Source organism: Cetorhinus maximus, chromosome 3, assembly GCF_964194155.1.
Source record: "Cetorhinus maximus chromosome 3, sCetMax3.hap1.1, whole genome shotgun sequence".
Taxonomy (NCBI): Eukaryota; Metazoa; Chordata; class Chondrichthyes; order Lamniformes; family Cetorhinidae; genus Cetorhinus; species Cetorhinus maximus.
In genome coordinates, this window is record NC_135881.1 from 11,807,163 (window position 1) to 11,822,855 (window position 15,693).

Sequence of the window (15,693 nt, forward strand, 5' to 3'; positions counted from 1 at the left end):
CGATTTTTAAAATTCTTGTCCATTTTCAAATCCCTCCGTGAGCTCACCTCCTTTATTTGTGACCTGTTCCAGCTGTACACTATCCTCTGAGATCCCTGCAATCCTCCAGTTCTGGCCTCAAGTACATCTCTCATTTATCTTTGTTTCACCATTGGCAGCTTTGCCTTCAGCTGTCTGGACCCAAAGGAAATTCTCTCCCTAAACCTCTTAACCCCTCCTCCTCCTTCTTTTCTCTCTCCTTCTTTGAAACATTCTTTAAAACCTGCATAGCTTTTTTGACCAAGCGTTTGCACATCCAAATCTAATTATTTGCTTATGTGACTAGATGCCACATTTTGTTTGATAACACTTCTGTGAAGCGTTTTGGTACAATTTATCACATTAAAGGTGTTATATACAGTAAATATAGGTTGGTGGTATCTTTTATTTCTGAGTTGGTGTTTTTTCTCCCTTTGAGCAAGGACGAATGGTTTCTTTTAGCCTCTTGGTTTCTCCCTGCCGATTCCTTGCATTACAGTGAAGTAGGCAAAATGTTCCCAGGACTGTCAAGCCTCATCAAAGTTCCTAGTTTATGGAACTCCTGGACTTCTCAGTCTGGGCTTCTTAATGCTTTGTTTTGAAGGAAAGCTATCCAAGAAATAGGCATCACACAACCTGACCAACAAATTGAATCTTGGGCCCTGATTTTTTTTTCCCTCTGGGCTGAATATGGGTGGGTGTCTTCACGGCCTAGGTCTTAAAGAATTTAATGCCAGGACTTCATTTGAATTTTTTTTCACCATTGTTTTGGCCGGTAGCCAGCCAGATTGAAAAGCTGCCATCTATTGGGCAGGAAGGCCTGTGACACTTGGTATCAGCCTGGGAGTGGAGTGGAATGAAGAAGAGGGAGGGAGAGATGGAGAGATCGCAGATTGGGAGAGAGGGTGAGAGATTATGGGTTTTGTGGCAGCACGATGGTGGTGGGAGCGAACATTACATGTTTAAATAGTTTACAGGCAGCGGGGGATGCTGTGAGGGAATGGAGAAGCTGTGTGTTGTTGGGGTGTGAGATAGTTGGAGAATTGCAGAGAGGTATATGCAGGTTAGCTTGATGAGGGGGAGGGGGCAGCTGCACTCCTTCTCCTGGCCCCACAAGTCCTGGAAAGGCACTTATCTGTTCTATTCACACGTGTCTATTCACACCTCCCTTTGGTTGCTGGAATTCCTGAGCTCTGGGGAACCTGGCCTGCCGCCATTAGATCTAAATTTAAATCTGAGGCATCAAACTCACATCTTGAGCAGGTTATTCTTCCCCCAATCAACCTCTATTAAAAAGGAATTTGGCGCATTGGAGGTGTGTTGAATCACGTTTCAGACATTCTGAAATTTTAACCTACCTCCAGCCATGTCTCACCTGTCTGCTGTGGGTGTTAAGATTCACCAGTTAGAATTTGGGTTATTAATATGAAAATATGCCTATTTGTACATATGTGGAAGACCAGATCTGACAAAGTACTGTACGTGGTAATTGCTCTGTGAAACCTGCTGCCAGCTATCAATGTACAATGGAGGGACATGGTGCAAAAACTAAAAGCACAGAATGCAAGAAAAGCTATTGCACTGCATGACTGTCTAATCAGGGGCTATTCATCAAGTTGCACACCAGTGAATTTGTTAAGCCATTTAGTTTCTGTTGCTTTTGATTTGTACACTGTGACACTGGCACGGCAGCTATGCACAAGTTGTTTGATTATAGTGATTATGTCAAGCGTAAAACAAAACAGTTACTTGAAATCAGATAAATATCCGAAGAAGAGCATTTTTTTATTCATTGAATGCAGACGTTGCTGCCTAGGCCAGCATTTATTGCCCATTCCTAATTGCCCTTGTTCAGAGGGCATTTTTAAGAGTCTACCACCACTGGTCAAAAGGGGTACCTTTGCCCCAATGGCTCACTGCACGGATTCACCAACCTTCATCTGCCTTCTTGGATCTTCAGGGCTTCTTCTTAGTCCTCTTCAATTACTAGAGCTTCTCCCAAGCCCATTTCACTCTGCTCCCTGGAGCCCTTTTCTCTACTTGCATCCTGTTTCTCTGCCCCTTTCTTTTTCTTGACTTAACTGGGACCGGTTTCTATCCCCTGTCTTTATCTCTTTCCTGGGACTCTTCCTCTTGGGATCTCTCCCTGCCTCCTTCAGCGACTGGTGTACGAGGACACCCAGGTCTCGTTGCATATTCCCCTCTCTCAATTTATAGCCATTTAGATAATAATCTGCCTTCCTGTTTTTGCTACCAAAGTGGCTAGCCTCACATTTATCCACATTATGCTGCATCTGCCATGCATTTGCCCACTCACTCAGCTTGTCCAAATCACACTGAAGCATCTGTGCATCCTCCTCACAGTTCACCCTCCCACCCAGCTTTGTATCATCTGCAAATTTGGAGATATTACATTCAGTTCCCTCACCTATATCATTAATATATATTGTGAATAGCTGGGGTCCCAGCACCGATCCCTGCGGTACCCCACTAGTCACTGCCTGCCATTCGGAAAAAGACCCATTTGTTTCTACTTTTTGTTTCCTGTCTGCCAACCAGTTTTCTATCCATCTCAATACACTACCCCCAATCCCATGCGCTTTAATTTTACACGCCAATCTCTTATGTGGGACTTTGTCGAAAGTTTTCTGAAAGTCCAAATAAACCACATCCAGTGGCTCCCCCTCATCAATTCTACTAGTTACATTCTCTCAAAATTCCAGTCGATTTGTCAAGCATGATTTCCCTTACGTAAATCCATGCTGACTCTGTCCGATTCTGCCACTGTTTTCCAAGTGCTCAGCTATTAAATCTTTTATAATGGACTCTAGAATTTTCCCCAATACCGACGTCAGGCTGACGGGTCTATAATTCCCTGTTTTCTCTCTGCCTCCCTTTTTAAATAGCTTTCCTAGCACTTTCAGTTTTCATTTCAGATTTCCAGCATTCGTAGCATTTTGCTTTTATTTCAGATCATTACCAACATGATGCATTCCTGCATTAGAGCAACCAGGTAAAGGAGCAGGTGGCAGCTACCTGTCTGTGTAGCAACAGCCCTACCTAACACAGTTTATTATATGACATCTTGAGAGTTATTACATTTCCACGTGTACCCACTGGGCTATTGAAATAAACGAGTGAGAGTGGCATAGCCTGTTTTATAGAGTTTATATATTTATACCAGTTTTGTTCCCCCTCTGCATTGAGCTACATGATCTCAGCCAACGTGCTTGCAAGGCAGGCTGCAGTTCATCTTGATGCTTATCAGATAGGGAGGGACAAATCTGTCAGTGTTCCTCCACTTTCATGCATTGACTTTCATGCTGAAATTGCCACTGCACACAGATTGTGTTCGACTGCGATGGTCCCTGAAGTTGGGCAGCCTCCTGGCAGTTCCCTTCCATATTCGCACATGCATAATGGGCACATGAACATGCTAATAACACTTTGTGGGGGGGGAAATGTTGCTTGGAATGGGTTTAGTGCTGTGAAAAATGAACCTGCATGAGGGTTTAGCTAACAGTAATATGTTGTGCTTTACACCGGCACATTAACACATTGGATAATCCTGGCTATCTTCACATAGAATAACATCTTATTTTTGCTTTCCAGAAAGCCCTCAATGTGTTCTCCCGAAAGTCAACTGATAGAACGACTGCAGATAGGTACTGCTTGTAAATCTTCTGAACCTCCTGTAGATCTGAAGCTACCTTTCACCATATTTTGCAACACTGTTTTAAATAATGTTAAAAGGTTTAAGACAGGCTTGTCCAACATTTGCGCATGAAGAGCCACATTTTAATTTTTTTCTCACCCAAGGGATGCATGAGCAAATTTTGGAAAGATCAGATTTGGCACAACACTAAACATGAACTTCGAAAAAAAAAAGTTGAGCTATGAAGAAAAGAAACAACTCCCTGAGCCAAAAAAAAGTCAAAGAAATGAGTTGGTAATTTTTTAAAAAATGAGAAATTAATAAAAATGGCCATTAAAGTGTGTGTGTGTCTGACTCACGCCCAGGCTCGGACTTCTCATTCACACTCACCCCCAAGCACAGTCTCTCACACATACTGTATGTGGGTTGTATGAGAGTGAGTGAGAACCCTGTGACTGGGAATGAGCCAGACGCACGCACGCACCCTCGCTTCCCTCCCTCCCTCCCACTCTCTCTCTTCCCCCTCTGTCTCATTCCACTCTCTCTCTTCCCCTCGCTCCCTTCCTCCTTTCGCTCCCTTTCCCCCCTCTTGCTCCCTTTCCCCACCTTGCTCCCTTCCTCTCCTCTCGTTCCCTCCCCCCGTTCCCTTTCCCCCCCTCGCTCCCTTCCCCCCCCTCGCTCCCTTCCCCTCCCCTCACTCCCTACCCCCCCTTGCTCCCTATCCCCCTCGCTCCCTTCCACCGCTCTTGTTCTTCCCTCATTATATAGGGACTATCAGCAGCAAACGCGGGAGAGGAACAGCCTGTGATTGGAGGAGCAGCTCTTTGCTGAATCTTGCACTTCACTTACCTGTATTTTGAACTCTGGCTCCGCGAGCAGGATAGAGAGCTAGGGTGGGCTGGATTGTGACCCACAAGTTGTATGTTGGACAAGCCTGGTTTAAGAAGTAGGTATTCTGCAACTCTCCACTACTAAATGACATGGTCTGGGTTGTGTCTTTGATTCCTGTGTGAAGACTTACACAATAAATTCTTGAAAATTAATCAGAGCAAGGCACTGTTACTAATGAGGTGAGCAGTGGCCCTTTGTTGAAGGAAAGAAGGAGAAATTGTTTAAGTTAACCTATCTTTCCTGGTGTAGCTTTTGTCGTAGTTACACTGACCCAGGCCCTAGGGACAAGATACATACTTGTTCTGTGCTCTGTTTGGGAGTTTGGGAATCTACCACATGCAGTCGTGAATGGCGGTGGACAATTAAACAACTCACTGGAGGAGGAGGCTCCACAATTATCCCCATCTTCAATGATGGAGGAGTCCATCACATGAGTGCAAAAGATAAGGCTGAAGCATTTGCTACAATCTTCAGCTGCAAGTGCCGCGTAGATGATCCATCTTGGCCTCCTCCAGAGGTCCCCAGCATCACAGACGCCAGCCTTCAGCCAATTTAATTCACTCCACATGATATCAAGAAACAGCTGAAGGCACTGGATACTGCAAAGGCTGTGGGCCCTGACAATATTCTGGCAATAGTACTGAAGACTTGTGCTCCAGAATTTGCTGCACCCCTAGCTAAGCTGTTCCGGTACAGCTACAACACTGGCATCTACCCGGCTATGTGGAAAATTGCCCAGGTATGTCCTGTACACAAAAAGCAGGACAAATCCAACCCGGCCAATACCGCCCCATCGGTCTACTCTCCGTCATCAGTAAAGTAATGGAAGGGGTCATCAACAGTGTTGTCAAATGGCACTTGCTTAGCAATAACCTACTCACTGATGCCCAGTTTGGGTTCCGCTAGGGCCACTCAGCTCCTGTCTTCATTAAAGCCTTGGTTCGAACATGGACAAAAGAGCTGAACTCCCAAGCTGAGGTGAGAGTAACTGGCCTTGACATCAAGGCAGCATTTGACTGAGTGTGACATCAAGGAGCCCGAGCAAAACTGGAGTAAATGGGAATCAGGGGGAAAACTCTCTGCTTGTTGGAGTCATACCTAGCTCAAAGGAAGATGGTTGTGTTGTTGGAGGTCAGTCATCTCAACTCCAGGACATCACTGCAGGAGTTCCTCAGGGTTGTGTCCTCAGCCCAACCATCTTCAGCTGCTTCATCAATGACCTCCTTTCCATCTTGAGGCCAGAAGTGGGGATGTTTGGCCCCATTCGCGACTCCTCAAATACTGATGCAGTCCATGTTCAAATGTAGCAAGACCTGGACAACATCGAGGCTTGGGCTGACAAGTGGCAGGTAACACTCACGCCATACAAGTGCCAGGCAATGATCATCTCCAACAAGAGAGAATCCAACCATTGACCCATGATGTTCAATGGCATTACCATCACTGAATCCCCCATGATCAACATCCTGGGAGCTACCATTGACCAGAAACTGAACTGGACTAGCCATATAAATTCTGTGGCTACAAGAGCAGGTCAGAGGCTAGGAATCGTGTAACGAGTAACTCACCACCTGACTCCCCAAAGCCGGTCCACCATCTACAAGGCACAAGTCAGGAGTGTGATGGAATACTCCCCACCTGCCTGGATGAGTGCAGCTCCCACAACACTCAAGAAGCTTGACTCCGTACAGGATAAAGCAGCCTGCTTGATTGACACCACATCCACAAGTATTCACTCCCTCCACCACCGATGCACAGTAGCAGCAGTGTGTACCATCTACAAGATGCATTGCAGGAATTCACCAAGGCTCCTTTGATAGTATCTTCCAAACCCACGACCACTACTATCCAGAAGGACAAGGGCAGTAGATAGATGGGAACACCACCAGCTGGAAGTTTCCTTCCAAGTCATTCACCATCCTGACTTGGAAATATATCGCTGTTCCTGCACTGTCGCTGGGCTAAAATCCTGGAACTCCCTAACAGTACTGTGGGTGTACCTACACCCCATGGACTGCAGCGGTTCAAGAAGGCAACTCACCACCAGCTTCTGAAGGGTAACTAGGGATGGGCAATAAATGCTGGCACAGCCAGAGAAGCCCACATCCCGTGATGGATTAAAAAAAAGAATTAATTGTGCATAGAATGAAATGAAGGGAATATTAATTAATTGTCTTCATCTATGTATATTGGCGCCAGTGTATTGCAGGTATGGGTTTCAGGCTGGCATTGGAACAGATCGAAGTGCAGCTGAGTTTGCCTGTGAGCCGCATGTTGTGCTGAGTACAGTGACAAAAGAGTTCTGCTGTCATTTCCATTGATGTATGTGTTGAGCTTTGATCTCTTGGGTGGTTAGTTTCTTTTTATAACTAGAGAGCCAGTCTGCTGGCACCTAACATCAGAAAGTCTCTGTACAGTCCCCACCACTTCAACCATCCATGCCCCTCTTAGTCACCTACCTGTAATGGGCAATTATTACTAAAGCAATTACCACTACAACAGTGTCTCTGATAACACATTAGACATGTCAATTATTTCGAACTTTATGGGGAATGGTCACCCTTCAGTCTTTTCTAGAGAAAAGAGTCCCAATCTTTTGAACCTTTCTTGAAGGATATAATCTCTCAGTTCTGGTATCATCCTAGTAAATCTTTGTTGCCCTTCCTCCAGTATCTCTATATTTGTATAATATGAAAATTAGAACTGTTCACAGTGCTCCAAGTCTGGTCTTCTGTACAATCCTTCTACCAATCACCTTAACTCTATATCCCGTGGTAATTGACGCCTCAGCTAGGGGAAACGAGTCTTTACTGTCTACCCTATCTAGGCCCCTCATAATTTTGTACACCTCAATTAGGTCACTCCTATGGAAAACAACCCTAGCCTGTCCAATCTTAGCTCATAGCTGCAGTTTTCAAGCTCTGCCAAGGTTCTTGTAAATTTTCTGTACATTCTCACCAGAGCAATTATGTCCTTCCTTTAATGTGGTGACCAGAATTGTACACAAAATTTCAGCTGTGGCCTAACCAGCATTTTACACAGTTCCATCTTTACATCCCTGCTTTTGTATTCAATACCTAATCCAATAAAGGAAAGCATTCCATATGCTTTCTTTACCACCTTATCTACCTGTCCTGCCACCAAAACAGAGAGTTGGGGTAAGGGGGGCATTTTCAGGATGGCAGCCTGTAACTAATGGAGCACCACAGGGATCAGTGCTGGGGCTGCAATTATTTACAATATATATTAATGACTTGGATGAGGGAAGTGAATGTACTATCGCCAGGTTTGCGGATAACACAAAAATAGGTGGGAAGGCAAGTTGTGAGGATGACACAAAGAGTCTACAGAGGGATATAGACAGGTTAAGTGAGTGGGCAAAAACTTGGGCAGATGGAATATAATGTGGGAAAATGTGAGCTTACTTTGGCAGGAAGAATAGAGGAGCTGAATATTATTTAAATGGAGAAAGACTGCAGAAAGCTGCAGCACAGAGGGATTTGGGGGTCCTCGTGCATGAATCTCAAAAAGCTAGCATACAAATTCAGAAGGTAATAGACAAGGCAAATGGAATGTTGGCGTATATTTCAAAGGGAATGGAGTACAAAAATAGGGAAGCCTTGCTAAAACTATAAAAGGCACTAGTTAGTGCACACCTACAATACTGTGAACAGTTTTGGTCCCCTTGTCCAAAGAAATATATACTGGCATTGGGGGCAGTCCAGAGAAGGTTCACTCGGTTGACCCCGGGTATGGAGGGATTTTCTTATGAGGAGAGCTTGAGTGGGTTGGGTCTGTATTCGTTGGAGTTTAGAAGAATGCGAGGCGACCTTATTGAAACATATAAGATTCTTAGGGGACATTGACAAGGTGGATGCTGAGAGGTTGTTTCCCCTTGTGGAAGAGTCTAGGACCAGAGGGCATAATCTCAAAGTAAGGGGTCACTCATATAAGACAGTGATGAGGAGGAATTTCTGAGGGTAGTGAATCTGTGGAATTCTTTACCGCAGAGGGCTGTAGAGGCTGGGTCATTAAGTATATTCAAGCCTGAGATGGACAGATTTTTAATCAGTAAGGGCATCAAGGATTATGGGGAAAAGGCAGGAAAGTGGAGTTGAGGATCATCAGATCAGCCATGATCTCATTGAATGGCGGAACAGACTTGATGGGCCGAATGGCTGACTTAGAAACATAGAAACTAGGAGCAGGAGTCGGCCATTCGGCCCTTCGAGCCTGCTCCGCCATTCATTATGATCATCCAACTCAATAGCCTGCTCCCGCTTTCTCCCCATACCCCTTTTGCCCCAAGAGCTATATCTAACTCCTTCTTGAAAACACACAATGTTTTGGTCTCAACTACTTTCTGTGGTAATGAATTCCACAGGCTCACCACTCTCTGGGTGAAGAAATTTCTCCTCATCTCAGTCCTAAAAGGTCTACCCAATATCCTCAGACTGTGACCCCTGGTTCTGGACTCCCCCACCATCGGGAACATCCTTCCTGCATCTACCCTGTCTAGTCCTGTTAGAATTTTATAGGTTTCTATGAGATCCCTCCTTATTCTTCTGAACTCCAGCGAATATAATCCTAAACGACTCAATCTCTCCTCATATGTCAGTCCCGCCATCCCAGGAATCAGTCAGGTAAACCTTCGCTGCACCCCCTCTATAGCAAGAACATCCTTCCTCAGATAAGGAGACCAAAACTGCACACAATATTCCAGGTGTGGTCTCATCAAGGCCTTGTACAATTGCAGCAAGACATCCTTGTTCCTGTACTGGAATCCTCTGGCTATGAAGGCCAACATACCATTTGCCTTTTTTACCGCCTGCTGCACCTGCATGCTCACCTTCAGCGACTGGTGTATGAGGACACCCAGGTTTCGTTGCACATTCCCCTCTCTCAATTTATAGCCATTCAGATAATAATCTGCCTTCCTGTTTTTGCTGCCAAAGTGGATAACCTCACATTATACTGCATCTGCCATGCATTTGTCCACTCACTTAGCTTGTCCAAATCACACAGAAGCATCTCTGCATCCTCCTCACAGCTCACCCTCCCACCCAGCTTTGTATCATCTGCAAATTTGGAGATGTTACATTTAATTCCCTCATCTAAATCATTAATATATATTGTGAATAACTGGGGTCCTAGCACCGATCCCTGCGATACCCCACTAGTTACTGCCTGCCATTCGGAAAAAGACCCGTTCATTCCTACTTTTTGTTTCCTGTCTGCCAACCAGTTTTCTATCCATCTCAATACACTACCCCCAATCCCATGCGCTTTAATTTTACACGCCAATCTCTTATGTGGGACTTTGTTGAAAGCCTTCTGAAAGTCCAAATAAACCACATCCACTGGCTTCCCCTCATCAACTCTACTAGTTACATCCTCGAAAAATTCCAGTAGATTTGTCAAGCATGATTTCCCTTTCATAAATCCATGCTGACTCTGTCCGATTCTGCCACTGTTTTCCAAGTGCTCAGCTATTAAATCTTTTACAATGGACTCTAGAATTTTCCCCACTACTGACGTCAGACTGATGGGTCTATAATTCCCTGTTTTCTCTCTGCCTCCCTTTTTAAATAGTGGGGTTACATTAGCTACCCTCCAATCTGTAGGAACTGTTCCAGAGTTTACAGAATCTCGGAAGATGACCACCAATGCATCCACTATTTCTAGGGCCACTTCCTTAAGTACTCTGGGATGTAGATTATCAGGCCCCGGGGATTTATCGGCCTTCAATCCCATCAATTTCTCCAACACCATTTCCCTACGAATACCGATTTCTTTGCGTTCCTCCCTCTCATGTGTTCCCCACATTTCTGGTATGTTATTGGTGTCCTCCTTTGTGAAGACAGAACCAAAGTATGTATTTAGTTGGTCAGCCATTTCTTTGTTCCCCATTATAAATTCCCCTGTTTCTGACTGTAAGGGACCTACATTTGTCTTCACCAATCTTTTTCTCTTCACATACCTATAGAAACTTTTACAGGCAGTTTTTATGTTCCCTGCAAGCTTACTCTTGTACTCTATTTTCCCCTTCTTAATCAATCCCTTGGTCCTCCTTTGCAGAATTCTAAAGTGCTCCCAATCCTCAGGTCTGTTGTCTTTTCTGGCCAATTTGTATGCCTCTCCCTTGCACCTAATACTATCCCTAATTTCCCTTGTAAGCCATGTTTTAGCCACCTTTCCTGTTTTACTTTTGCGCCAGACAGGAATAAACAATTGTTGCAGTTCACCCATGCGCTCTTTGAATGTTTGCCATTGCCTATCCACCGTCATCCTTTTAAGTAACGTTTCCCAATCCATCATAGCCAACTCGCTCCTCATACCATTGTAGTTTCCTTTATTAAGATTCAGGACCCAAGTCTCAGAATCAATTACGTCACTCTCCATCTTGATGAAGAATTCTATCTTATTATGGTTGCTCATCCCCAAGGGGCCTCGCCTACGTCTTATGGTCTGTGGATTTGCATTCCAAGGTGTCTCGCTTCCTCAACCCCTCTCAACATCTTCCCGTTTATTGAGTATTCCTTTGTTTTGTTTGCCCTCCCCAGATGCACTACCTCACAAATTTCTGGGTTGAATTCCATTTGCTGCTTTTCTGCCCAATGAACCAAACCATTGATATCATCCTGGAGACAACAGCTATCACATCAGCCTCTTCACTATCAACTATATGGCTAATTTTTGTGTCATCTGCCGACTTCACAATCATAACTCCCACATTTATGTCCAAACCATTAATATACACAACAAACAGCAGGAGCCCCAACACTGAGCCCTGTGGAACACCACTGGAAACCGCTTTCCATTTGGAAAAACATCCATTGAGCAATACCCTTTGTTTCCTGTTGCTGAGCCAATTTTGGCTCCAATTTGCCACCTTGCCCTGTATCCCATGGGATCTCACTTTTCTGACCAGTCTGCCATGTGGGACCTTGTCAAATGCCTTACTAAAATCCATGTACACAACATCCAATGCACTACCCTCATCAATCCTCCTTGTTACTCCCTCAAAAAATTCTATTGCGTTAGTAAGACATGAACTTCCCCTAACAAAACCATGCTAACTGCCCCTGATCACCCCATGCCTTTCTAAGTGACAGTTTGTCCTGTGTATCAGAATTGATTCCAATAATTTGGCCAGCGCAGAAGTCAGGCTGACCTATTCCTTGCACCCTTTTTAAATAATGGTACAACATTTGCAGACCTCCAATTCTTTGGTACCTCGTCTGTATCTAGTGAAGATTGGAAAATGATCTTCAGAGCATCCGCTAATTCCTCCTTGGCTTCCTTTGACAGACTGGGATAGAGTTACAAATTACACACCTGTTTGCAGTCCTCCTCTGTATTGGCTACACTCCCAATTTGGTGTTATCTGCACATTTTAAAATTGCACTTCAAGTTCCTTGGTACAAATCGTTTATGTAAATGGTGAATAGTGGTTCTAACGCTGTTATGAAACTATAATAATTTTCATAATATTATTATGGTTTATTGTAAAATAGGTTTATAGGGTGAGTATGGATGATTCTGTCTGTATGTGATTTAATTGAGTTGGAGTCAGCTAGACTGCAAGCTTGAAATTATCGGCCAATTCAATTCACTCTACGTGACATCAAGAACGGCTGAAGGCACTGGATACTGCAAAGGCTATGCGCCCTGACAACATTCCAGCAAAAGTACTGAAGACTTGTGCTCCAGAACTTGCCACACCCCTAGCCAAGCTGTTCCAGTACAGCTATAACACTGGCATCTACCTGGCCAGGGATGACCTATACATAAAAAGCAGGACAAATCCAAGCTGGCCAATTACCGCCCCAGCAGTCTACTCTTCATCATCAGTAAAGTAATGGAAGCGGTCATCAACAGTGCTATCAAGTGGCACTTGCTTAGCAACAAGCAATAATTGAGGGGAGGCGATGGCGTAGTGGTATTGTTGCTGGACTTGTAATCCAAAGACCTAGGGTAATACTCTGGGGACCCAGGTTCAAATCCTGCCATGGCAGATGGTGGAACTTGAATTCAATAAAAATCTGGAGTTAGAAGTCTAATGATGACCATGGAACCATTGTCAATCGTTGTAAAAACCCATCTGGTTCACTTAGGGAAGGAAATCTGTCATCATTACCTGGTTTGGCCTGCATGTGACTCCAGATCCACAGCTCTTAAATGCCCTTCAAAATGGCCGAGTGGCCGAACAAGCCACTCAGTTGTAACAAACCGCTACAAAGTCACAAAAAAGGAATGAAACTGGATGGACCACCCGACCTCGATCTAGGCACCGGAAACGACAACGGCATTCTCAGCCTTGTTGACCCTGCAAAGTCCTCCTTACCAACATCTGGGAGCTAGTGCCAAAATTGGGAGAGCTGCCTCACAGACTAGTCAAGCAACAGCCTGACGTGGTCATCTTCACAGAATTATACCTTGCAGAAAAAGTCCCAGACACCACCATCACCATCCCTGGATATGTCCTGTCCCACTGGCAGGACAGACCCAGCAGAGGTAGCGACACAGTAGTATACAGTCGGGAGGGAGTTGCCCTGGGAGTCCTCAACATCGACTCCGGATCCCATGAAGTATCATGGCATGGACAAGGAAACCTCCTACTGATTACCATGTACTGCCTTCCCTCAGCTAATGAATCAGCACTCCTCCATGTTGAACATCAATTGGAGGAGGTACTAAGGGTGGCAAGGGTGCGGAATGTACTCTGGTTGGGGGACTTCAATGTCCATAACCAAGGGTGGCTCGGTAGCATCACTATTGACTGAGTTGGCCAAGTACTAAATGACATAGCTGCTAGACTGGGTCTGTGGCAGGTGGTGAGGGAGAAATGTACTTGACCACACCCTCACCAACCTGCCTGCTGCAGATGCATCTGTCCACCACAGTATTGGTAAGACTGACCACTGCACAGCCGTTGTGGAGACGAAGCCCTGCCTACACATTGAGGACACCCTTCATCATATTGTGTGGCATTTCTACCATGCAGGATTTTGAACAGATCTAGCAACTCAAGACTGGGCATCCATGAGGCGCTGTGGGCCATTGGCAGCAGCAGAATTGTACTTGAACACAATCTGTAACCTCATGGCCTGGCATATCCCCCACTCTACCATTACCATCAAGCCAGGAGATCAACTCTGGTTCAATGAAGAGTGCAGCAGGACATGCCAGGAACAACACCAGGCATAGCTAAAAATGAGGTGTCAACCTGATGAAGCTATAACACAGGACTGCTTGTGTGCCAAGCAGCATAAGTAGCAGCAAATGATAGACAGAGCTAAGCAATCTCACAACCAACAGATCAAATCTAAGCTCTGCAGTCCTGCCACATCCAGTCGTGAATGGTGGTGGACAATTAAACAACTCATTGGAGGAGGAGGCTCCACAAATATCCCCATCCTCAATGATGGAGGAGCCCAGCATATCAGTGCAAAAGATAAGGCTGAAACATTTCTGGCTGAAGATTGTAGCAAGTGCCGAGTGGTTGATCCATCTCGGCCTCCTCCGGAGGTCCCCAGCATCACAGATGCGAGTCTTCAGCCAATTCAGTTCACTCCACGTGATATCAGGCCACGGCTGAAGGCATTGAGTACTGCAAAGGCTATGGACCCTGACAAAATTTGGGCAATAGTACTGAAAAATTGTGCTTCAGAATTTGCCACAGCTACAAAACTGACATCTAACTGGCTATGTGGAAAATTGGCCAGGTATGCTCTGTATACAAAAAGCAGGACAAATCCAATCCAGCAAATTACCACTTCATCAGCCTACTCTCAATCATCAGTATAATAATGGAAGGGGTCATCAACAGTGCTATCAAGTGGCAATTGCTTAGCAATAACCTGCTCACTGACGTCCAGTTTGGGTTCTGCCAAGACCACTCTGCTCTTGACCTCATTACAGCCTTGGTTTAAACATGGAGAAAAGAACTGAAGCCCTGAGGTGAGGTGAGAGTGACTGGCCTTGACACCAAGGCAGCATTTGACCGAGTGTGGCATCAAGGAGCCCTAGCAAAACTAGAGTCAATGGGAATCTGGGAGAAAACTCTCTGCTGGTTGGAGCCATACCTAGCACAAAAGGAAGATGGTTGTAGTTGTTGGAGGTCAGTCATCTCAGCTCCAGAACCTCACTGCAGGAGTTCTTCAGGACAGTGTCCTCGGCCCGACCACCTTCAGCTACTACATCAATGACCTTCCATTGACCAGAAACTGAACTGGACTTGCAATATAAATTCTGTGGCTACAAGAGCAGGTCAGAGGCTAGGAATCCTGTGACGAGTAACTCACCTCCTCACTGTCCACCATCTACAAGGCACTAGCCAGGAGTGATGGAATACTCCCCACTTGCCTAGATGAGTGCAGCTTTCATAACACTCAAGAAGCTTGACACCGTCCAGGACAATGCAGCGCCTTTGATCGGCACCACATCCACAAACATTCACTCCCCCCACCACTGACGCACAGTAGCAGCAGTGTGTACCATCTACAAGATGCACTGCAGGAATTCACCAAGGAATCTTCAACAGCATCTTCCAAACCCACGACCACTACCATCTAGAAGGTCAAGGGCAGCAGATAGATGGGAACATCACCTCCTGGAAGTTCCCCGGCAAGTCACTCACCATCCTGACTTGGAAATATATCACTGTTCCTTCACTGTGGCTGGGTAAAAATCCTGGAACTCACTTCCTAACAGCACTGTGGGTGTACCTACACCACATGGGATGCAACAGTTCAAGAAGGTAGCTCATCACCACCTCCTCAAGGCAACTAGGGATGGGCAATTAATGCTGGCCCAGCCAGCGAAGCCCACACCCCGTGAATGAGTAAAAAAAAATGAGTTGAGTTTAGAAGGGTACTTGTAATGCTAATGAGTAAACATGGATGAGGCCTTAGCATATAAGCTGTGAAGGAAATTTGCATTTTTAGATAAGCAAAGGAGTTGTTTAGATTTCCAAGGGATGGTAGGGTGCCTACAACTGGTAAGTTAAGCAAGGTCAAGTCGTGTGTTTATTTTTCCCAAAAGGAACGAGGTCATATTGGCAAAATGAAAGATTTTTATATTACGGGAAAAGTAAATTTTATAAAGACATATGGAACAATGGAATT

The 15,693-nt window shown here is 45.1% G+C and overlaps 1 protein-coding gene across 3 annotated transcripts in view; it reads left to right on the forward strand.

Annotated features, from left to right (window-relative positions):
* mindy4 (MINDY lysine 48 deubiquitinase 4) overlaps nucleotides 1-15,693 on the forward strand; it is a 170,767-nt gene that overhangs the window by 36,120 nt on the left and 118,954 nt on the right. For all 3 annotated transcript variants that reach the window (XR_013575200.1, XM_078536430.1, XM_078536436.1), the window contains exon 5: nucleotides 3,631-3,683. Coding sequence is in view for 2 of the 3 variants with exons in the window: in XM_078536430.1 (XP_078392556.1) it covers nucleotides 3,631-3,683 (53 nt within the window). In the remaining variant the exon portion in view is untranslated. The remainder of the gene's footprint in view (nucleotides 1-3,630; nucleotides 3,684-15,693) is intronic.